This window comes from Ranitomeya variabilis, chromosome 4 (genome assembly GCF_051348905.1).
Source record: "Ranitomeya variabilis isolate aRanVar5 chromosome 4, aRanVar5.hap1, whole genome shotgun sequence".
In the NCBI taxonomy this organism is placed as follows: Eukaryota; Metazoa; Chordata; class Amphibia; order Anura; family Dendrobatidae; genus Ranitomeya; species Ranitomeya variabilis.
Window position 1 is genome coordinate 532,101,364 of NC_135235.1, and position 23,913 is coordinate 532,125,276.

The 23,913-nt window shown below is 42.1% G+C and overlaps 1 protein-coding gene across 5 annotated transcripts in view; it reads left to right on the top strand.

Annotated features, from left to right (window-relative positions):
- The window catches only part of THRA (thyroid hormone receptor alpha), a 162,820-nt gene that overhangs the window by 110,288 nt on the left and 28,619 nt on the right, over nucleotides 1-23,913 (top strand). For 3 of the 5 annotated variants that reach the window (XM_077252376.1, XM_077252379.1, XM_077252377.1), the window contains exon 3: nucleotides 23,334-23,395. In XM_077252376.1, coding sequence (XP_077108491.1) covers nucleotides 23,334-23,395 — 62 coding nt within the window. Of the gene's footprint in view, nucleotides 1-20,836; nucleotides 21,111-23,333; nucleotides 23,396-23,913 lie in introns of those variants that run through there. The other 2 variants (XM_077252380.1, XM_077252381.1) reach the window with 1 other exon arrangement.

The window sequence follows — 23,913 nt, forward strand, 5'->3', positions numbered from 1 at the left end:
AGATATAACCCGTGTTTTCATCATTTAATCCTTTGTGCTTGAGATTTTGGGTGTAGTGGGTGTCCCCATCAGCTTCCTTTTTATAAGTGTGCACACAAAGATAACTGTCAGTCACTGATAGGACTGCCCACTGGACCCAAAATCCCAGAAAGAACATAATAATAATAATAATTTTATTTATATAGCGCCAACATATTCCGCAGCGCTTTACAACTTATAGAGGGGACTTGTACAGACAATAGACATTACAGCATAACAGAAATCACAGTTCAAAACAGATACCAGGAGTAATGAGGGCCCTGCTCGCAAGCTTACAAACTATGAGGAAAAGGGGAGACACGAGAGGTGGATGGTAACAATTGCTTTAGTTATTTGGACCAGCCATAGTGTAAGGCTCGGGTGTTCATGTAAAGCTGCATGAACCAGTTAACTGCCTAAGTATGTAGCAGTACAGACACAGAGGCTAGTAACTGCATAAAGTGTATGAGAACATGATGTGAGGAACCTGATTATGTTTTTTTTTTTTTAATGGGCCACACAGGGATAGTTAGGTTAATGCGTTGAGGCGGTAGGTCAGTCTGAACAAATTAGTTTTTAGGGCACGCTTAAAACTGTGGGGATTGGGGATTAATCGTATTAACCTAGGTAGTGCATTCCAAAGAATCGGCGCAGCACGTGTAAAGTCTTGGAGACGGGAGTGGGTGGTTCTGATTATTGAGGATGCTAACCTGAGGTCATTAGCGGAGCGGAGGGCACTCGTAGGGTGGTAGACTGAGACCAGAGAGGAGATGAAGGGTGGTGCTGAGCCATGGAGTGCTTTGTGGATGAGGGTAGTAGTTTTGTACTGGATTCTGGAGTGGATGGGTAGCCAGTGTAATGACTGGCACAAGGTAGAGGCATTGGTGTAACGGTTGGTGAGAAATATGATCCTGGCAGCAGCATTCAGGACAGATTGGAGCGGGGAGAGTTTGGTAAGAGGGAGGCCGATTAGTAGAGAGTTACAATAGTCCAGACGGGAATGAATAAGTGAGACAGTAAGAGTTTTTGCAGAGTCGAAAGTAAGAAAAGGGCAAATTCTAGAAATGTTTTTGAGATGCAGATAAGAAGAGCGAGCCAGTGATCGGATGTGGGGGGTGAATGAAAGCTCGGATTCAAGGATGACCCCAAGACGGCGGGCATGTTGCTTTGGAGTAATGGTGGAACCGCACACGGAGATGGCAATGTCAGGCAAAGGTAGGTTAGTAGAGGGTGAGAACACGAGGAGTTCAGTTTCAGATAGAGGGAGGACATGATGTTAGAGACAGCGGTAAGACAATCACTGGTGTTTTCTAAAAAGGTCGGTGTGATAACAGGAGAAGAAGTGTATAATTGGGTGTCGTCAGCATAGAGATGGTACTGGAAACCAAATCTACTGATTGTTTGTCCAATAGGGGCGGTATACAAAGAGAAGAGGAGGGGGCCTAGGACTGATCCTTGAGGAACCCCAACAGTAAGGGGAAGATGAGAGGAGGAGGAACCAGCAAAACCTACAGTGAAGGAGCGGTCAGAGAGATAGGAGGAGAACCAGGAGAGAACGGTGTCCTTGAGGCCGATGGAGCGGAGCATAGTGAGGAGGAGCAGAGAATTAAATGGTTAAAACACAGGTTATACTGATTTTTTTTCCCCCACAAAACTATATATCAGTCCGCTCAGCTCCCCCTGCTCTAAAACACGGTGACTGCAGATTGGACTCCATGTTCATGGTGACAAGTTCCTTTAAAGGGATATTAGATAATGGGTTTTCAGAATCAAGACAATCCCTTTAATAACAGAAACAGGAAAGTAGCTGGGGGATGCATGTGTGAGTTCTAGAACTAGTCACCAATAACTTGATTTCCCTGCAGGACTGCTAGAAAGTATATGATAATGGTATTTGGGTAATGCGATTTCTTAATTGCTGAATGTATTAGCTTGTGCATCACCGGAGGATGTCTTGGATTTCTGCTGAGGCTCCGATGATGGAAAAGTGTTTTCTATAACTAAACTAAAACCAATCCATGTTCACAGTATCATTGGTGCAAGCTGAGCGGCCACACAGGGTCCCAAGAGGTAAGGGGGCTCAGTGCCACCTCCAGAGCAGGCGGAATTCTGCATTATGATGAGCTAATGGACTACAAGGAGCCCATATATTGTTATTGCCTCTTCTTTTTAAACCCACCACTGTATCCATCACCTATGGCTACGGATTAATGTGAATTTATTCTCAGCCATAAGGCACAAACTGCAAGCGATGATTACAAGTGAACTATAATCCTACATAGTACGAAGCCCACAAAATGGCCACCTCCACTCCACGTACAGCTCCAGATTAATGTGACTAGACCATATACTGGATATTATATAACACATCTGCTTAAAATGGTTCCTAGGAGAAAGGAGGGGAGAAACAGCAGGAACGATTATGCAAAATCCTGGTCATGCGCCAGCTCTTACATCATGTTTGTCAATGTCCTGTATTCAGTAACTATTCAGGCTTTCCTAACTGGAGTTTTTCGATTGCCCAGTTAACTTTTACTGCTGGAGTCTTGCGTTCGTCTTTATATTGCAGAGAGACAGTTTTAGAAGAAACGTAACGCCCAGACATTGGATGTTGGGCCCTGTAGCCTGGCACTGTTCTCCACTTGTTACACAAACTCCTCTTTGTACAGCATTGGCACGTGTGCGAATTGGCACGTCAATTCTCTTGCTTTTTTTTTCATCCTGAAGTTACTTTATTTAGAATGCTATCTACAAATTTCTGGTTGCCCATTTGGGAGGAGTATCATACAAATGTGCTGCACTGGGAGGCAGTATATTGTATGGCATCTAGAACTTCCAGTGTATACACCTGTTGACACGGCTACGTAGTCATCACTCAGGTAGGGAGTATAATGTCCATTAGGTAACTTGAAGTATTACCCAACACATTAAGCCAGTGCACAGGGATACATGATATCGGTATGTAACCAGGTATGTGCATGTAGTTACTCCAGTGGATTTAAAGGAAATGAGTCAGGCAATTCCTGGGGTCCAAACCATGGGCTGCATGATTACAGCCAGGTATCTTATTCTCTGATAAAGTCTGGCACTAAAGAAAAGATGTACATTGAATATCCGGGGATCATAGCAGGGCTGGCTCCAGGTTTTCATGGGCCCTAGGCGAAAGAGTCTCAGTGGACCCCTTTAACACATACCACGGTTCATGAAGCACAGTAGGGCAGAGAAATATAGGTATAGTACAATGGCAAAGATTTCACTTCTTACATTACACGAGTAGTATCTATTGTAAATTCTACAATATCTCAGAAACTAGAAAACCTCTCAGCACACAGTGCGTGCGCTAGGGTAATTCAAAAGTTTGCAGTGACATAGAATGACTGTAGACTTTTCATTTTATATCGTCCTCCATACAGTATTATGGGCTCCACATAGTCCACCATACAGCATTATGGCCACCACATAGTCTTCCATACCGTATTATGGGCACCACATAGTCCTCCATACAGTATTATGGGCACCACATAGTCCTCCATACAGTATTATAAGCACCACATAGTCCTCACTACAGTATTATTGGCACCACAGTCCTCCATACAGTATTATGGGCATCATATAGTCCTCCATACAGTATTATGGGCACCACACAGTCCTCCATACAATATAATGGGCCCCACATAGTGCTCCATACAGTATAATGGGCCCCACATAGTGCTCCATGGAGTATAATGGGCCCCACATAGTGTTCCATACAGTATAATGGGTCCCATACATTAATCCATACAGTATAATGGGCCCCTTATATTACTTCGTACAATATAATGGCCCCACATAGTGCTCCATACAGTGTAATGGGCCTCATATATTGCTCCTTACAGTATAATGGGCCCATGTATTGCTCCATACAGTATAGTTGCGCTAAATAGTGCTACATAAAGTATAATGGGCCCCATATATTGCTTCATTTAGTATAATGGCCCCACATAGTGCTCCATACAGTATAACGGGCCCCATATAGTGCTCCATACAGTATAATGGGCCCCCTATATTGCTCCATACAGTGTAATGATGCCCTATATTGCTCCATACAGTATAATGGGCCCCATATATTGTTTCACATAGTATAATGGGCCCCATATATTGCTACATTCATAAAAAAAATAATCAAATTCTCACCTCACCGGCATGCTATGAGGCCCGTGAGTAGGAGGTGCCAGCACTGGCACCCCAACCCCTTTAACAGTTTCCAGTAGTCACCTCTCCCCGTTTCACTTGCCCAGGTGCTATGGGTGGTAATGCCAGCCCTGGACCATAGCCAGAGACTAGATTAGTCCAGTGCTTCCTATATCTGCTGCATATGATTAACAGGTCACTCATTCACGAGTACGTAGGGAGAAACCTGCTAATAACATGCAGCAGCACCGAGAGGAGACTAGTCTAGCCTTTACCTATGGTCCCCGGCCAGATATTCAAAGTATATTTCCTCTGAAATGCCAAAGTATTTCATAGAATAATATACAGTACCTGCCTGCAGTTAGGCTGCGATTGATGCCGCCAGCAATTTGGGTAGCATGAGTTGCCTAACAGGCTCCCTTTAAAGTGGACCTGTCACCAGATTTGAGAATACATACTGCATACACTAGTAAATAGATCTCTAGGGCCACATTCCCACCATGAGCTTTTGGTGCATTTTTGGCGCCGTGTAATTTTGCTGCGTCCTAAACGCAGCGTCTTACAGGTCCAGTAAAGTGGATGGGATTTATAGAAATCTCCTGCCCACTGTGCTTTTATGTTACTCAGTGTAAACTGACCTGCGGTGCGAGTTTCAAATCTGCGACAGGTCAATTTCTCTTGCAGGTACGCTGAGTTTTATGTGCAGATTTTCCCATAGACTTGCAGTAGATGCAGAAAATCTACAGGAAAAAACACCCATCCCTTTTTAGTGTGTTTCCGCAGCAGAAACACATGAAAAACGCATGTAATCCGCACCTAAGTATATCAATAAAGTTTAGATTATATCAAATTTTCTCATCAATTGTCACATTCAGAGCCTGACCCATGATGCCTGTACTGGCCCTAGGTCTCCTATCCTGAACCTCACAGCTTCATAGTCATATATGAGTCTGTGAAATCCAGATCAGGACACCCGGGGGAAGTCCGGGCATCATGCGTCTATACTCAGACTGTGACACACGGATGTGTGAATGCAGCATTATACACCTATTCTGAGTTTCAAAGTAAGTATACAAGCCTCATCAGGTCTCTGAAATGGATATAACAATGTGTACATTATGCATTCTGAATTCTTGTGTCAGATCTTCTTTAAGATTCTCTTACACTTTTCTCTTGTCAACCATATGCTTGTTTGGCCAACAGCTATAAACCTCCAATGCTCTCTGCTAATCTTGCATGTGTTCTAAATAGAATGGGAATAAGCAGCTGCCAGACACCTCCGCTGGACGCTTGTCTCATGTGAATCCAAAGGATTGACCAAGTTGAAATTCAGTGAAGGTCAGGACACACCCTCATATTCAGCCTATATTTCTAGGAGAGACACACAGACCTCACATTCAGCCTTTATTACTAAGCAGACACATAGAGACCTCAACACAGCTTCTAAAACTAAGAGAGACACACAGACCTCACATTCAGTCTGTATTACCAGGAGAGACAAGAAAAGCACAGACCTCAGAACCAGCCTTTATTACTAAGAGATACACAAATATCTCACATCCAGCCTATATTACTAGAAGAGACACACAGACCTCACACCCAACCTATATTACTGGGAGAGACCCACAGACCTCACACCCAACCTATATTACTGGGAGAAACACTCCCACAAAAAGAAAGATCTGAAGCTTGAATCAAGCTGCAAGCTGCATATCAAGGAGTCTGAAAATAAATTATAGATTGATGAATTCTAAATGAAGCTTGGTGCATTTTTATTAGCTAAAGTTAATATACTATCATATTTAACCCCTTCACCCCATGGCCATTTTTCTTTTCTTTTTTTTCTCCTCCTCTTCTTCCCAGAGCCATAACTTTTGAATTTTTAGGTCAGTGTTTACTGTGTGAGTACTTATCTTGATGAGTTGTACTTTTGAACAACACCATTGATTTTACCATATCGTGTACTGGAAAATGGGAAAAAATTTCAGGAGCCGTGAAATTGCAAAAAAAGTACAATTCCACAATTGTTTTTTGGCGCCATTTTCCGAGACCTGTAGCGTCTCCATTTTTTTGGATCTGGGTCTGAGTGAGGTTTTATTTTTTGCATGCCAAGCTGATGTTTTTATTGATACTATTTTGGGGTAGATACAATCTTTTGATCGCCTGTTATAGCATTTTACGGCGGAGCCATCTTGGAGGAGGCATTTTTTTTATTATTCATTTTTTTTAATTATTTTTTAAATGAATTTACTTATGTCATCAAATAAAACAATTTAATACACATTACACAAACGATCATGCTGCAGCGCAGGTGCCTCTGCCCGCCTGCTGCAGGTGATTTTTTTTTACAATATATATAATATTCATTATGTAAACTAGAGGGCAGGTCAGTGAGAGATCAGTAATCTGTCAGAAGCCATACTGATGTAAATAGCTAATCGGAGCATCACATGAAGACCCCCACAGGCCGCCCCGGGGCACGAGCATATCATTAAGATTAAACAACAACCATAAGACAGATTTCATCACCCAAGGTATCATTGTAATCAGTATAACGATGCCGACCTGACACTGACTGTAGGTTACTGCGCACAATCCTGCTGACAGATTCCCTTTAATGCTAATCACTTGGCAGCATTACTGGCTATTTATTAAACTTCCAAATGTTTCATAGCATGAGGCTATATAGAGTTCATGTGCTAAAGGGGTTTATGGGGTCTTATATTTCCATCTCCCACTACCTGTCCTGGCCTCCTATACATTCTAGGCTCTCGGATAACTGTCTATTATTCATATCACAACTGCACCCCCAGGATATGAGCGACAAATGGTTTCTGTTAAACAGTTAATCATGGCTTTTGGCAAGTGAATATTCATTTTATAATAAACCATACTGCACAGCAGGAAACAATATACAGTATGTACAGTCCCGAATAGGAATCCCTGATCGACTGGTAATAAAAGTTAGATGTACAAGATCAGGTGGACGGGCTAGAGAAAGGAAAATTAATGACATGGCCTTAAGTATGTTATTTTAAAGATTTCAGGGCAAAAAAAAGTATTTCAAGCCTTTATCAAATTTGATGGCAGTGCAGGAAATGGAGTAAGGGAATGGAAATGCTAATTAAATATGCCGCTAATGAAGGGAGGCTGAGCGCTGTAATTAGGTCCCCTGTCGGTGCCTGTTTAGCCCTGGTGCTGTGCTCGCCATTCACGTAGCGGGAGATCTGCGCCACAACAAGCCATGTTTGTGTTATGTTTGTGAGTATCGCAGGAGAGCAGCGAGTGTGTGAGCGAAGGTTGGCATTCACCCTGCCCTATAATCTGTATAAACGCCAAACTTGGCACAGAGTTTTGTTTGTGCGAGGGGAAATCCCTAGCTCGCATATAAATAGGGATCCTTTGCCAGCATAGATCCTCGTCCCGTTCAGCCGGCACTATCATAAACGACAGAGAGGAGGCGGTGGTTTTGTGCGGCGAACACAGAGCTCGAGCTGTCACCGCCCATAGCGTCAAAATAAATGGTGGGTATGAGTCAGACGGAGAGAAAATGCTGCGTGATGTTCTGTTGCTCAGCAGACGTGTAGTGCACACTATGGGAGACGCACGTGGCGCCTCTGAACTCTGCTTCTCCAACCGTACACTGAGGCTCGAGCTTCAAATGGTTATTTCATGGGCCAGCGCTAAGCGTTGGGATTCCTGCTATTAAATCGGGATTCAAGACATTGCATCTTAGTTCCTTACTTCAATTTCTGCAGCTTTGGTGGAACTACAACTACCAGCATAGCCACAATTCACCATGCTACCGGCTATCGTTGTTTCCTAAATCTCATATTAATAGGATGGCCATAGGCAAAAGTGTTGCTTTCCTATAAATCCACCAATAGTAATCATTATAGAAAATTAGCTTACTTCTTCTGTCAATTTATAAAAACTTCTATTCAGCAGTTTCATAGTTAAATCTGTTTCTGGCCAATACAACTGCTATCGGGGGCCCCACAAGATGATATATGGGTGACTGCTAAGGGGTCCTGCTTCTGTGTCTCTCTTCGAAAAGGGGGGCGCAAATCCCATGTATGAATAGAGGCAGCGAGCATGTGCATGGCCACCATTCTTATAGGAAGTGAATGGAGCAGTGGTTGCACATGCTCAGTGCCGCTGCATTCACACAGGGGACTTTGGAACCCATCAGTCGTCAAACCTCCAGCAATTTATCTTCTGTCCTTTGAGAAGGGACAATTCTTTTAATGGTTTATGTTAACCTGACACTCCTTTTCCACATTGAAGCTGGTCCTGTGATCAGTCTGGTTTCATACACCTGGTAACCTGCAGATATTCCGTGATGGCCATTTAAGGGGTCATTCCCAACTTGGCAGTGCCAGAGACAATGGATGAAGCACTGTGAACCCACCTCTGCGTCATTCTGTGTGTAACCCTCAGGCGTATGAGGTTGTATACCAGTGTTACACAATGTCACGTCCCACTCACATGTAGGGAGTTTATCATAGCTTTATCTCGCCGCTACACATTTCTCAACGTACGATAAGGGGTCTTACATGGTACTGATAAGTCAGAGACAAAAAAGCTTTGTCATCTTTCTTTTTTCTGGGTTTTTTTTGTTTTTGTCTCTTTCTTTTTCAAAAGCTAGTTAATAGGAAATTACCTTTTGGTTTTAGAGCCCCAGAAAAATGTTGACAGAAGTTTTTGACTTTGTATCTAAGTTCCTCTACATGTTGGCTCTTTATTCAATACTTTTGGGGCAGTTTAATTGGTTCAGGTATTTAACCTTATTACCCATGAGACCTGCATCTATTTCGAGAGGGGGTACCCATCTAATCCGACAGTTTTCGAAACTCCCATAAAAATGATTAGAGATAGACGTGGACACACGGGCGTCCCACTGTTCCTAACAACCTGTCATGGGGCCTATCCTCAAGATAGAAGCGGGTGCCAGTGGTGGATCCAACATCTATCAGACATTTATAGCATGTCTGGTCGATAAGCCAAAAATATTCCGAACAGAAACACCCCTTGACCCTCATCTATCCAGTGTTGTCAGCTGCTCTGACTTCTTTTGAAGGGTAAGTAAACTTGTAGAAAAGTTTTGTGTATGTTTGTAGTTCTGACTGGTAGTGGACCAGAACCTGAAACTCCCACTATTCCCACATCAGAGAGAACAGAATTGCTCAGCTTATCCTCGATGGCATGCATCTTCTTGATCTTTCTTTCAATAAATGGCGGGGGGCTCAGAGTCTAGACCCCCACCAATTAAAATGACTAAAAGGTGTTTGCAGCATCTCAATTTTTTTTTAGTTACTCTTTAAAGGGAACCTGTCTGCAGGATTGTGCACAGTAACCTTCAGTCAGTGTCAGGTCGGCGCCGTTATACTGATTAAAATGATACCTTGGGTGATGAAATCCATGAACAACCCCATAGACTACAATGAATAAGTGTTCTATCCGTAAAAATCATGGATAGAAAATATACATGAAAAACAGACGTCTGAATGGGGCCTTACTCTGGCCAAACTGGAGATACTGTACGTTGGTAAGATGCAGTATAAGTAAATTTTTTCATATATAGGATGTTATTAGGTATACATAGGGACTAGTAAAAGAGGAGTGGGTTCAGGGGCGGACATACCATAGGTGCAACATGGGCCCAAGAGGTAAGGGGACTACTTCCACCTCCAAAGCAGCAAGCAGCTTCTATCACGGATACATAAAAGGTGTATTATGATGGACTGTTGGCCTGCAAAGGGCCTATATGCTGCACTATCTTACACAAGAGTCCTCCTCTGTGTCACCCTTGGTGTAGGGTGCCATATCGTTACATTCGAGTGCCAACCTCCACTGTCAGGTAGGTATTCCCACCTTAGATGAGGGATATGATAGGGTTAGCTGGAGCTGTAAAACATTCCCTTGGACTTGTCCCTGCCCCCAGCTTAGCTGAAAGATATGATAGGTTAGCTGGAGCTATAACACATGCCCTTGGGCTTGTCCCTGAACCCTTCTTTTTCTGCCATGCTTGTGTCCCCTTTTATCCATAGGCTATATGCACACGTTGCGGATTGGGTTGCAGAATTTTCTGCACAAAATCCACATCTCCTGGCAGAAAACGCAGGTGCAGATTTGACGCATTTTTTATGCGGATTTTGTGTTTTGTTGCGGATTTCATGCGTTTTTTACCACTGCGGATTTCTATAATGGAAGGGTGCAGAAACGCTGCAGATCCGCACAAAATAAGTGACATGCTACTTCTTTTGATCTGCAGCGTTTTTCATGCAGATTTTTCCGCACCATTAGCACAGCATTTTTTTTTTCCTATTGATTTACATTGTACTGTAAATCACTTTGCGGAACTGCAGTGTTTCTGCACAGAAAAATACGCTGCAGATCCGCACTAAATCCACATCATGTGCACACAGCCTTAGTGTTTAACGCCATACGGATTGTGGTGTATATTTCTTGTGTATTATCAATTATGGATTACAAAGAGGAGCATTATTGACTCATGCCTTTCTTTCCCCTGAGTATTTTCTTATGTCTAGTATACTCTTCCACTTTTCTGGGGAATAATTTTTACTGTAATAATAATAATAATAATGTTAGGTTCTAAATGGTTTTCTGTGTTTTTGGACTATTTGTTTGCTTAAGGACCCTTTTGTACTTATTCTATATCTACACTTGCAGATATTGTTACATTTCAATACACCCATTCATTCTAGTAATAAAAGTATAAAAGTGTCAACATCAAAATACATCCCAGTCAGATAAGAAACAGCCCTCGTGTATTAATATAAGTACTGATTAAGCACAATGTAACGATAGTGTAGATGCCGCAATCACACTCAGTATAGATAGGAACCCGCATGACCTGACTGTATGCCGAGCCTGTACCCTATCAATGAATAAACATACGGGAATTGTACCAGGCTGTGCGGGGACAATAATCACCTTATAGCTCGCACTGATCAGAGGAAGTGTGCTGGTGATTGCCTTCCTATAGAGTGAGGCAAGTTTGTGTGGAGGTTTGTATTTTTTTATACTTCTTCTCTTCCATTAAAATTAGAATGTATGTGATATATTTACATATTTACTTACATTTATAGGTTGTTTTGATGATTAAAAAACTTCTTATCGATTTAAGAACATCATGTACACATCTTTGTGAGGTTATCAAGCCTGGGTTACTCCTCTAAAAGCCAAATGGCCAGCTGCTTACAGAGGTCTAGCCCATCTATCGATGTATTAAAGAAGATCTGATGACATGCAATACTTTACTTCTAAAGGGAAAATATTGGTTGATAACATCTGATCGCACTGGGGGGGGGGGGAGTTCTCAACTCAGTCCTGAATGATCAGGTGATTGATGGGTTTTCTGGAAGCCAACCTACTGTGATCAGCTGATCATTGGGGGTTTCTGAGATCATACCTACAGTGATCAGCTGATTACTTGTGTTCCGAAACTAGACCTGCAGTGATGAGCTAATCATTGTTGACCACACCTGCAGTGATCAGCTGATTGCTGGGAATTTTGGAACCAGATCTTCAGAGATCATCTGATAATTGGGGGTTTCTGGAACCAGACCTGCAAGGATCAGCTTATCATTGGAGTTTCTAGAACTGGACCCATAGTGATCAGCTGATCATTGGGGGTTTCTGGAACTGGACCCGTAGTGATCAGCTGATCATTGGGGTGTCTGGAACCAGACCTACAGTAATCTTCTGATATTTGGGATTTCTGGAACCAAATCTGCAATGATCAGCTAATTATTGAATGTTTCTGTAACTGGACCTACAGCAATAAGCTTATTATTGAAAATTTCTGCAACTGGACCCGTAGTGATCAGCTGATCATTGGTGATTTCTGGAACCAATCCCTGCAGTGATTATCTGATTTTGGGGGTTTCTGAAACCAGGACTGCAGTGATCATCTGATTGTTAAGGGTTTCTGGAACTGGACCCTTAGTGACCAACTGATCATTGGGAGTTTCTGGTTTTGGGATTTCTGGAACCAGATATGCAATGATCAGCTGAGTGTTGGAGATTTTGAAACCACACCTGCAATGATCAGCTGATTGATGGGGGTTTCTGGAACCAGACCTGCAGTGATTAGCTGATCGTTGGAGTTTCCGGAAATGAACCCGTAGTGATCAGCTGATCATTGGGGGCTTCTGGAACCAGACCTGCAGTGGTCAACTGATTGTTGTAGTTTCTGGAAATGGACCTGTAGTGATCAGCTGATCATTGGGGGCTTCTGGAACCAGACATGCAGTGATCAGCTGATCGTTGGAGTTTCTGGAACTGGACCCTTTGGGACCAGCTGATCATTGGGGGCTTCTGGAGCCAGATCTGCAGTGATTATCTGATCGTTTTTGGGTTTCTGTATTCAGAACTGAAGTGATTATCTGATCATTTGGGTTTCTGGAACTAGACCTGCAGTGAACAGCTGATGACTGACCCAGATTCAAAACAAGAAAGCTCTAGCCTCTTAGAAGGCTTCTTTATGGTTGTTTCATGTAATCTGATGATAAAGCATCCCCATAACTATTCCAAGCATAGTGTGTTTTTTTGAGTTCTTCAAAGATTCCAAGGGGGATTCCAGAACCTTCTTATAACAGGCTTAATGTGATCTAAGGTCCTGGGATAAGGGACCACCATCAAACTTACTTCACTGTCATTTCAACAGCCAAGCAAGGGATCATCCATGTATGATAAGATATAAAAGTTGTGTACACTCATAGAAACATGATCAGTCCTCCTTTCCGGTGGTCTGGTATTGAGGATGTTTAGGTCTGTCCACTGATGGCCGCTCTAACTAACACTGTGTATATGTGAATTCATTTATTGAGAAATATATCTGATTTTTTTAAATTAATTTTATAAGCTGGGCACACATCCGACACTGGCATGTAGGGTGCTGGACCTTACCTATCGAGATGTAGCTTCCTACTCATTTATTTTCCCGTTCACGTAACTTTCAGGATGACTGATGACATTACTTGAGTACGAGAAATCCATACAGAGGGATTATCTTCTGACAGCACACAATGTCTTCAAGGGGAGGTGAAGCAGAAAGTCTGCAGAACTTCAGAAGTTTTGCATCAGCCCATACAAGGTCTCCACTTTCAGTTCCTCCGTGACATCATGTCACCTGTCAGATGATTTTTGTTTTTTCTTTTTACACATTCTTCTTTCCAGATCTCCCCTCTGGGCTGGGGTACAAGGAGCTGACAATCTAGTAACAGTTTTTTGAGTCAAGGGAGAGTTAAGGTAACTGTTTGCCCTTTGAGGTCAGTCAGGAGACGGATGTTTATCCACAGGCTCCCTGTCCCGTGACTGCCTCTCCTCTCTAATGGTCGTCCCCTCCCTGTCACCAGGGGGATATTTCAGGTGTCGGGATGCAGGCCTTGGCCTGGAGCCATGAACTGGGAAGACCTCAGGAGTTGGCAATTTGCCCAGGCCCCTGTCTGGTACAGCATGTACTTTACCAGGGGTGGGGGGGACCTGAGAAAAGGGAGAGGCGGACTAGAGGGGGAATTTTGCAGATATTCATCTTCACTGAGGTGTCCAATGTAAGCGTAACCCCCGCAGTGCAGGTATAATTGGCCCATGTTTTCCTTCATACAGCTGAAATCTATAGCTGAGGAGCTAGTAGGGGAATGTATATGATGGCTGAGTAGCAGGGCACAGATATAAGACGTTGCACATGATCCACCAGTAACATCGGACACATATTGATGAAATACCCCTTACATTGCAATTACCAACCTAGAAGCCATTAACGTTGACCACTCGCCTAACCCCCAAGAAGCAGCGGTTTATCTAAGACTGTACTCAAGAGCAGATGTGATGGTGAGATGTGATTGAAGTCTTCAATGTTCCAGATGACAACATGGAAACCTCCATGGAGTAGAATGAAAGCTAGATATGTGTGTTCCTCCAGCTGAGGTGTGTGGCCTAGAGCGTCCACCCGGAGGAGACACAGTTCAGGAATGTTATGTCATGTTATGTAATGTCCCCTTCATCTAAGGTCACCAGAGATAACACAAGTGGAATATATTGCATGACTGTCTTAAACAACCTTTGAAAGTTGTGGAACACATAACATCTGCCATCATCAGAAGTGTCCTTAACATCAAATGCTTCCGTGTTCACAGGTTTTAGCGGGGCGCGGAAGATCTGTCATAGGATAGCAGGTTTGTTAAAAGCAGCAACTTCAAAGTAAACATTTACATGACTGCCAGTCCTTGACTTGCTAAATATTCTGCATATTCTGAAGTTCATCTGTTTCTGGTAAAGCTGAGATAAAGGGAACCTGTCAAGATGATTTTACTACTGAAATAACTAATAGTATGACTGTATAGATCCACAATAAAAAGGAGATTTGTAGCAATCCGATGTGTCATGGAAGTGCAATGGAGGCGTGTCCATGTATTTGTGGCCGTCCCTAATGTACTTCATGGATAATTTGAATGTAGCTGCAAACTTTGATTCCTCAGCCCTGGCACATCGGATTACTACAAGTCAGGTAGCATTGTAATTGTTCCATTAAGACCTATACAGCCATAACACTAATTTCAGCAGTAAAATCGCCCTGACAAATTCCTTTCAAGACCAATACATCCATCGTTACCGCTTCCACTGGGTCTTTCATGGGTTTCTGACCAGCGAATCTTCCTATTTGGGCAGATATATATTATATGCAGTTGGGTCCATATATATTTAGACAGAGCCAACATTTTTCTAAGTTTGGTTATAGACATTACCACAATGAATTTTAAACAAAACAATTCAGATGCAGTTGAAGTTCAGACTTTCAGCTTTCATTTGAGGGTCCACATTAAAATTGGATGAAGGGTTTAGGAGTTTCAGCTCCTTAACATGTGCCACCCTGTTTTTAAAGGGACCAAAAGTAATTGGACAATTGACTCCAAGGCTATTTCATGGACAGGTGTGGGCAATCCCTTCGTTACGTCATTCTCAATTAAGCAGATAAAAGGCCTGGAGTTGATTTGAGGTGTGGTGCTTGCATTTGGAAGGTTTTGCTGTGAAGTAAACATGCGGTCAAAGGAGCTCTCCATGCAGGTGAAACAAGCCATCCTTAAGCTGCAAAAACAGAAAAAACCCATCCGAGAAATTGCTACAATATTAGGAGTGGCAAAATCTACAGTTTGGTACATCCTGAGAAAGAAAGAATGCACTGGTGAACTCATCAATGCAAAAAGACCTGGGCGCCCACGGAAGAAAACAGTGGTGGATGATCGCAGAATAATCTCCATGGTGAAGAGAAACCCCTTCACAGCAGCCAACCAAGTGAACAACACTCTCCAGGAGGTCGGCGTATCAATATCCAAATCTACCATAAAGAGCAGACTGCATGAAAGTAAATACAGAGGGTTCACTGCACGGTGCCACTCATAAGCATCAAGAATAAAAAGGCTCAACCTATACCAGAATGATGTAAAGAGAAAAGTATGGCAAAGGCGTGGTACAGCTCATGACCCAAAGCATACCACATCATCTGTAAAACACGGCGGAGGCAGTGTGATGGCTTGGGCATGCATGGCTGCCAGTGGCACTGGGTCACTAGTGTTTATTGATGATGTGACACAGGACAGAAGCAGCCAAATGAATTCTGAGGTATTCAGAGCCATACTGTGTGCTCAGATCCAGCCAAATGCAGCCAAACTGATTGGTCGTCGTTTCATACTACAGATGGACAATGACCCAAAACATTAAGCCAAAGCAACCCAGGAGTTTATTAAAGCAAAGAAGTGGAATATTCTTGAATGGCCACGTCAGTCACCTGATCTCAACCCAATTGAGCAGCATTTCACTTGTTAAAAACTAAACTTCAGACAGAAAGGCCCACAAACAAACAGCAACTGAAAACCACTGCAGTGAAGGCCTGGCAGAGCATCAAAAAGGAGGAAACACAGCGTCTGGTGATGTCCATGAGTTCAAGACTTCACGCAGTCATTGCCAACAAAAGGTTTTCAACCAAGTACTAAAAATGAACATTTTATTTAAAATTATTGAATCTGTCCAATTACTTTTGGTCCCTTTAAAAACAGGGTGGCACATGTTAAGGAGCTGAAACTCCTAAACCCTTCATCCAAATTTAATGTGGATACCCTCAAATGAAAGCTGAAAGTCTGAACTTCAACTGCATCTGAATTGTTTTGTTTAAAATTCATTGTGGTAATGTCTATAACCAAAATTAGAAAAATGTTGTCTCTGTCCAAATATATATCGACCTAACTGTAGATGCTTGAGAAGGCAGATTATACCTGTAAGGTGACACATAGGCTATATGAGACTTGTCCTTGCTTCCACTTAGTGACACATTACTTAGGTTTCATAAAACCTGCCCAGATGACACAGACAAGAACCTGTGATCCCACCAAGTTTATCTTTATGGGGACAATAAAAGAGTTTGTCTTACCCTGTGCAACCTTTGATATGTTGTGTGTGAGCGTGCAAACGTATATACTGTTTATCCTGCACAAAACAAGGCAATTCCACTGGGGGCCACTCCCTGCCATATAGCATGCGAGACATGGTTAGTTCCGCATAACTGCAAGTCTGTGTGCCCTGCCTGCACCTATGTGGCGGTATACAGCTCCAGACTGCTCTGTACATGAACAGCGGCCATAAATACATACACATGCTCTATAATATTATCAGGATCAACGGCCTCGGAAAGACACCTGCGTGGGTGTGTGCACCTATGTATCTACAGGTGGGAGAGACTAATACTAGTACCTTGGTATGCAGAGAAGACACAAGCTCACGTTTCACTACATAGGCGGAAAATCTTCATTAAGTTTTGTAACGCCTAGCACATCCTCCCTGAGGCCTCCATCGCCTCTCATGGACAGATAGCATGTATTCATCTTTCACACTTGCCCCTCTGGCACTATGTTCTGCGACTACTTCCACACTTTTAGCTACATGGAATAAAATGGTAGTCACCCAGAAAAAGAGCAAATTGCATGCAATAGAGAAGAATATAGTCTGCAAAGGTATATTATAAAAATTCACTGGTGAGTATGGTGTGCACGGACTTCAATGGCGTCAAGTTACAGGATAGGGCTCCACAAAACATGCCCCCCAAGTCCTGACAAAGGTGGTATTTTTGGAATGGACATGATCAGGTCAATGCCAGGTGTAGTTTTACCTGATCTTGACATTAACCCTATCTATTATCTATCTATCTATCTATCTATCTATCTATCTATCTATCTATCTATCTATCTATCCCATATCTATCTATCTGTTTGTCTGTCTATCCCAGATCGATCTATCCCATCCACCTGTCCGCACACAATGCTCAGGTGCTGCCGTGTCGCTGCTCTCAGATGTCCTCTTCCTATGTTACTGTGGTTTGGATGCTGTAGATGCAGGAGATGTGGATTGTGACAGCATGGCCCACGTGTGGACCAACATCTCACTTAGGCAGCACAACAGTGAGCAATGAGAATTGTGACGCTCCTGTGACCTGTCGTTGGCTCGTGCCCCAGTCACACCTTCTCTGGCACAGTCAGCTGCACATGGCATTCACCAGAGGTGCTAAGGATCTCTCAGGCAGGGCTTCAATGAATTCAGCAGGGAACGCCGACATGCACCATATTCCATAGCTGCATTATGAATTTTCTAATCATTCTCACCTTTGCTCAGTATAGGCAATCTTTACTTGTACAATATACCTTTTATCTGCTACCTTATCACTGATTTCCTGTATGTCAGGTCTCTTTTACCTCTCTTGCTCCCTTCCTTATCTCTTACTTGTTTTATACTTTTTTATCTTTTCCTTTTCATTCCATTTCTTTTGTTACTATGCCTCCTTGCAGCCTTTTTTGTGATTTAGTTCCGCACACCCTTCTGTTTCCATTTTAAGCAGAAGTAGAAGAAGCTGAATTGCTTGCTCTGTTGTCGGCCTTTTCTCCCTTCTTCTCATCTGCACAAGTTTATCTCTGGTTTGATATTCCCTGCATCTGGTGGGAATCAAAGTTGTTTATGGCAAACCTGGCATGGATCCTCCGCAATCAGTACCCTATGTCGACTTCCAAAAATAACATTCCTGCCTTTGAAAATGCCGCAAAGCAGAACCAAACAGACCAGGGTTGATTAACCACTACATTACCCCAAGGAGAGATGTAGAGAGAGGGCCACAGAACACATAGTGTATAGATGGCTGTAGTGAGGACCTCACTTATGCACATGGTGACATTTACAGATATTCCACCCAGATACAAAATATAGATTTAAAGTCTGCAGCCATCATCCCCTTCCTTTCTTTACTTTCTGAAGCTGGACGGATGGCCATTTTATCAGCATTTGTTCAGGGGGTGAAACGATGGTGGTATAATATCATATGTTCACCAGTAGTAATGCAATCTTGCTGCGTGGCTACATGTGCCGCATATACCTGATTTTTCACCAGTCCTCTCCCTACCCCCATTGCCACCCAAACCTGAGCCAAACAATGGTAAAACTCTAATTTAACCCGAATTTCTTTTTTTAGAAAAGGATGTGTCACCACTCCTGACATGTCTGCTTTAGTTCATATTTGCATTCCCCATGAAATGCCAATTCTGGAGCATCTTTTTTCAAAGACATCATTGTCCTGTCCCTCTTTTATGCCTTCTGGAAAGGTAGGAAACAATGACAATCATCTAGCGATGAGCAAAAGGAAAAAGGAAAGATGATAATTTTTAGGCTGACCCGATACATAAGGATGAAGCGCTCTGCCCACTAGCACTGTTTTTGACACATGACAAATGGGTAGGAGGGCACTTAACTAAGAAGACTTGAAGGTTTTTTGGTTCTGAGACCCCCCTACAGTTACATGACATAGACGTCTCATGTGTTATGTACTAAGTTGTATGAAAGTATTATAGCCCGTCAGGTGATACAGATGTATTTCTCATCCCACTACTGAGTGCCAAAAATGAGGCAAGTGTCTAATCCGTTTTCTGCCCCTGCCTGGTTTCCATTAATGTTGCCAGTAAAATGATCATGTCTGTAAATGATTCTTTATTTAGGGAAAGTTTTGCGTGTTCCGTGTCTGACCTTGTAGCATGGCAAGGATGTATTATGTGTTCTCCCCCCTTGTACTTGTGGGCACTCAGTGACGGAATGAAGTCCGGCACACACCTGCCTGGATGGCGCAGACAGAGACAATACATTTGATATTGTGGTAGCCTTCTGCTCCCAATGACAATTGACGCAGTCTGATTCTATATAAAAAGTAATATTGTCCGTGAAAGAGTTCCACAGGCTGAATAGATGCATAGCAACTTTATTCCTCCCCCTCGGCATTGAGTCGAGCTGACTGCAGAAAGAATCCATAGAACATGTAACCTGTTACTCCCACTGCATTATGACACAGACAGAAGGAATGTATGGTGCATATTATCTGCCCCCCCCTCGCTAACACACAACCTGCAGAACTTTCTGCCATCTCCAGGCAAGGATAAGTTGTCTCTTCTGGACTTCAATGTCCCATTGATGAGCCTTTGTCGCTCCTCACGGCACCTTATGGTCATTCATGGCAATTTCACATAGAACTTAGAAGATACATCGTACAGCCTGCTGCTAAATGCTTATATGGATAGTTGGGGGGGCTGCATAAATGCAGTTTTTCATGGTTGCCATAACTGATGTAAGGAAGCACTCCAGAATATTTTATTTTCTATCTTTGCCTCCAGTTGTAATCAGGTTGTACACCAAGTAAAAAGGTAGTGCAAGCTATTCTGCCTCACTATCTTCTCCGTTCTCTGGCACTGTTGACATAACCAACTCCGACTATCCAAATCCTAAAACATCTTTTTTGTGGACCGAAAGTCATCTTTTTTCTGTATTCTTATGAGAGCCTCAATGTAAGTGTCATACGAATGCAACGAGGCTCTGGCCTCCAAGCCACATGGACGTCACTGTAGCACTCAGGTAGTCAGTGTGGAGCATGTGATATATTGGAGACTAAGAGCTCAACAATAAAACAACTGATAAAATGGAGACGAAGATTTAATAAGAAGATTATACTCCTCCTTGAGACGATTTTTAGGCCATGTTCACATGGAGTCGTTTGAGGAGAACAAATCTGAAGACTTGTTCAAGCGGAATCCTTCTTCAAGAAACTTTCCTCTTTAGGGGAGCTCTTGGAGGAGTTTTTCTTTTCCTGAAGTGGATTTGAAGAATTTTTGAAGTTTTTTTCCTTATGCATTTTTTCCTTAAGTATTAATTTTTATTTTTGCAGCCTTTTGATTTATCATTGCTAGCTTAAGTGGATTACATCAGGATCCTCTTCCAAGAAGTGATTTGGACTTTTTTCCACCAGGCATTTTTCAAAAATCTGAAGAGGAAACAAAAATGCTAATAATAATCTTTATTTTTATATAGCGCTAACATATTCCGCAGCGCTTTACAGGTTGCACACATTATCGTCGCTGTCCCCGTTGAGGCTCACAATCTAAATTCCCTATCAGTATGTCTTTGGAATGTGGGAGGAAACTGGAGAACTCGGAGGAAACCCACGCAAACACGGAGAGAACATACAGACTCTTTGCAGATGATGTCCTTAGTGGGGTTTGAACCCAGGACACCAGAAGTGTAACCATCATTTTAAAGCGAATTGGCTAGAAAAAAAAATTCTCGGAAATCTGTGAGCATCTACATTGCACAGGGTCTTGTTTCCTAGAAATTATTACTAACCTCTTTAATGCCTAATAAGGAATTTACAGTTATTCTTTTCACCTCTCTGGACCAACAGGGACATTACAATTATTGGAATAGCCCAACTTAGCATATTTTTTTTTCTTATGGGCCAATTTTTTTTTTTTTTTAGAGAAAAACAAACAAACAAGCTAAGCCCCCAAGTTAACAATCCTGTTATTTCTACACAAAAACAAGAGGTAGGTGGTTATCAGACAAGTCTGCTGGCATTTTTCATATTCAAAGGGGTTGTCCACTGACAATTTTTTTTTCTTACTTAAAGTATTTTTGGTTGAAAAAATGTTGTAATTATGTTTTAGAAAAAAATGTTGAATTTTAGGTGTTAACTGACCACAGGCCAACAAAAAACAACTTTTTTTATGTTTCTTTGATGAAAATAGGCAAATATTACTAATTTTGGGTCGAGAAACTCAAATATACCCACAGAATTGTTTAATTAGCTCTCGTTTTTTAGATACACGCCATGGAAGTATGTGCTGTAGGTAGCGAGAAGAATTCATTACAAGAGTATAAATTGCACAGTACAGTACACATATTTAGTATCGCCGCGTCCGTAACGACCCAACCTATAAAACTGTCCCACTAGTTAACCCCTTCAGTAAACACCGTAAGAAAAAAAAAAAAAAAACGAGGCAAAAAACAACGCTTTATTACCATACCGCCGAACAAAAAGTGGAATAACACGCGATCAAAAAGATGGATATAAATAACCATGGTACCGCTGAAAACGTCATCTTGTCCCGCAAAAAACAAGCCGCCATACAGCATCATCAGCAAAAAAATAAAAAAGTTATAGTCCTCAGAATAAAGCGATGCCAAAATAATTATTTTTTCTATAAAATAGTTTTTATCGTATAAAAGCGCCAAAACATTAAAAAATGATATAAATGAGGTATCGCTGTAATCGTACTGACCCGACGAATAAAACTGCTTTATCAATTTTACCAAACGCAGAACGGTATAAAGAAATTCATGAATAGCTGGTTTTTGGTTATTCTGCCTCACAAAAAACGGAATAAAAAGTGATAAAAAATGGTCACGTGTCCGAAAATGTTACCAATAAAAACGTCAACTCGTCCCGCAAAAAACAAGACCTCACATGACTCTGTGGACCAAAATGTGGAAAAATTATAGGTCTCAAAATGCCACGTATATAAGTGCCACGTATTTAAGTGCCACGTATAAGTGCCACGTATTTAAGTGCCACGTATAAGCAAAGTAATGATGGTAAGCAGTCTTCACAAGTGGAGTAATTGGTCTTCTTTGGTTGGCAAATGTCACATAACCACACACGTAACAAAAATTGTTAACAATATTTGCACATTTACGAGGCATTTTCAAAGTGTAAATTCTCTCCACAAAATTACTGCAACAAGAGAAAGAGACTTCAATTAGTACAAACTATGCAGACACAATTTATAAAATGGCTGACATTGGTTCAACAGGTCTGTAATCAGGTTTACCAATACACATTTGTTGAAAATTCAAAATTTCCCTATTTTCCTGCATAATAATCTTAAATGACCTGTATCTCAGCAACAAGAGCTAATAATGATTTTTAAGTAACATATTCGTTTTTAGGATGCTAAAATTATTACAAACCAGCTATTTTCATTTCAGAAACATTTTCACTGTTGGCCAGTTTAGTGATGAGCGAGTATACTCGTTACTCGAGTTTCCCCGACCATGCCCACTCATCACTACTGATAATCTGTGAGAGCCCTCATTCTTGGGTTCCAATGGGAGAGTATGTAACTCTTTCATCTGTCTTTTTCTGAGCTCCTCTCAGCTCACTTTTGACTCCAGACCGCATCAAAGTTGAATGTGCAGGAAAACAAAAAGCTTGTAAGAGCCAAAGCGGTGCAAGATTTTGAATGAAACTGAATAGCAAAACTGATTTTCCGTTCAAAACTCATGAATTTTGGTAAAAAAAAAGGCTGGCCCTATAGGTAGATAACCTCTTGGATATATTTCATTCTCATTGATGCAGGCAGTGGGGTCTTTTAGCGCTCACCGTTCTCATCTTTGGAATGTATTTTTCTCCTTTTGCACAATACATAATGGCATCGGGCACCTGCGTTCCCAGGCTCCGCAGATGCGTGATGCTCGGCAGCTTGTGCCGGTCAGCACTTTGACATAGACAGCTAGTGACACAGTGACACAATATAGTAATCCGGAGCATTTAAGTTCAAGGCGGTGAGTGTTTTCAAACGTAGGTGTGTTAGGTGGCGTCCTGTTTGGTAAGAGTTTTAATACTTGGATATTTATGACGTGCAGGATTAGAGGACTCTCTTCTCTATAGCTCAATTTGTGGGTACAATACACACATCAGGAGTTGTGAGCTATTTCGGACAGCCTCTACATTCTGGTCTTTTATTCATGTTATCTCTCTATCTGTACAGGTGGCCGGATGGGAAGCGTAAAAGAAAGAATAGCCAATGTATGGGAAAAGGCGGAATGTCAGGTATGATGTCCACTGAGGGTGCTTGGGAGGGGATTCTGCTTCTCGGATATGACATTTCTATATCTCCTCCCACTGTATAATCCGTCCTGTCACTCCTTCTGTGTCCCAACATCATTTCATTTGCTCATTCCTGTAAGGATTCTCCAGAAGAACATTACTAAATCTCAATTATCAGCACAGGACTTGCTTCCGTTACATTGGGCCCATTATACCATGACTCTATATATATATATATATATATATACACTCACCGGCCACTTTATTAGGTACACCATGCTAGTAACGGGTTGGACCCCCTTTTGCCTTCAGAACTGCCTCAATTCTTCGTGGCATAGATTCAACAAGGTGCTGGAAGCATTCCTCAGAGATTTTGGTCCATATTGACATGATGGCATCACACAGTTGCCGCAGATTTGTCGGCTGCACATCCCAAAGATGCTCCATACAAGGCAGGATGGATCCATGCTTTCATGTTGTTTACGCCAAATTCTGACCCTACCATCCGAATGTCGCAGCAG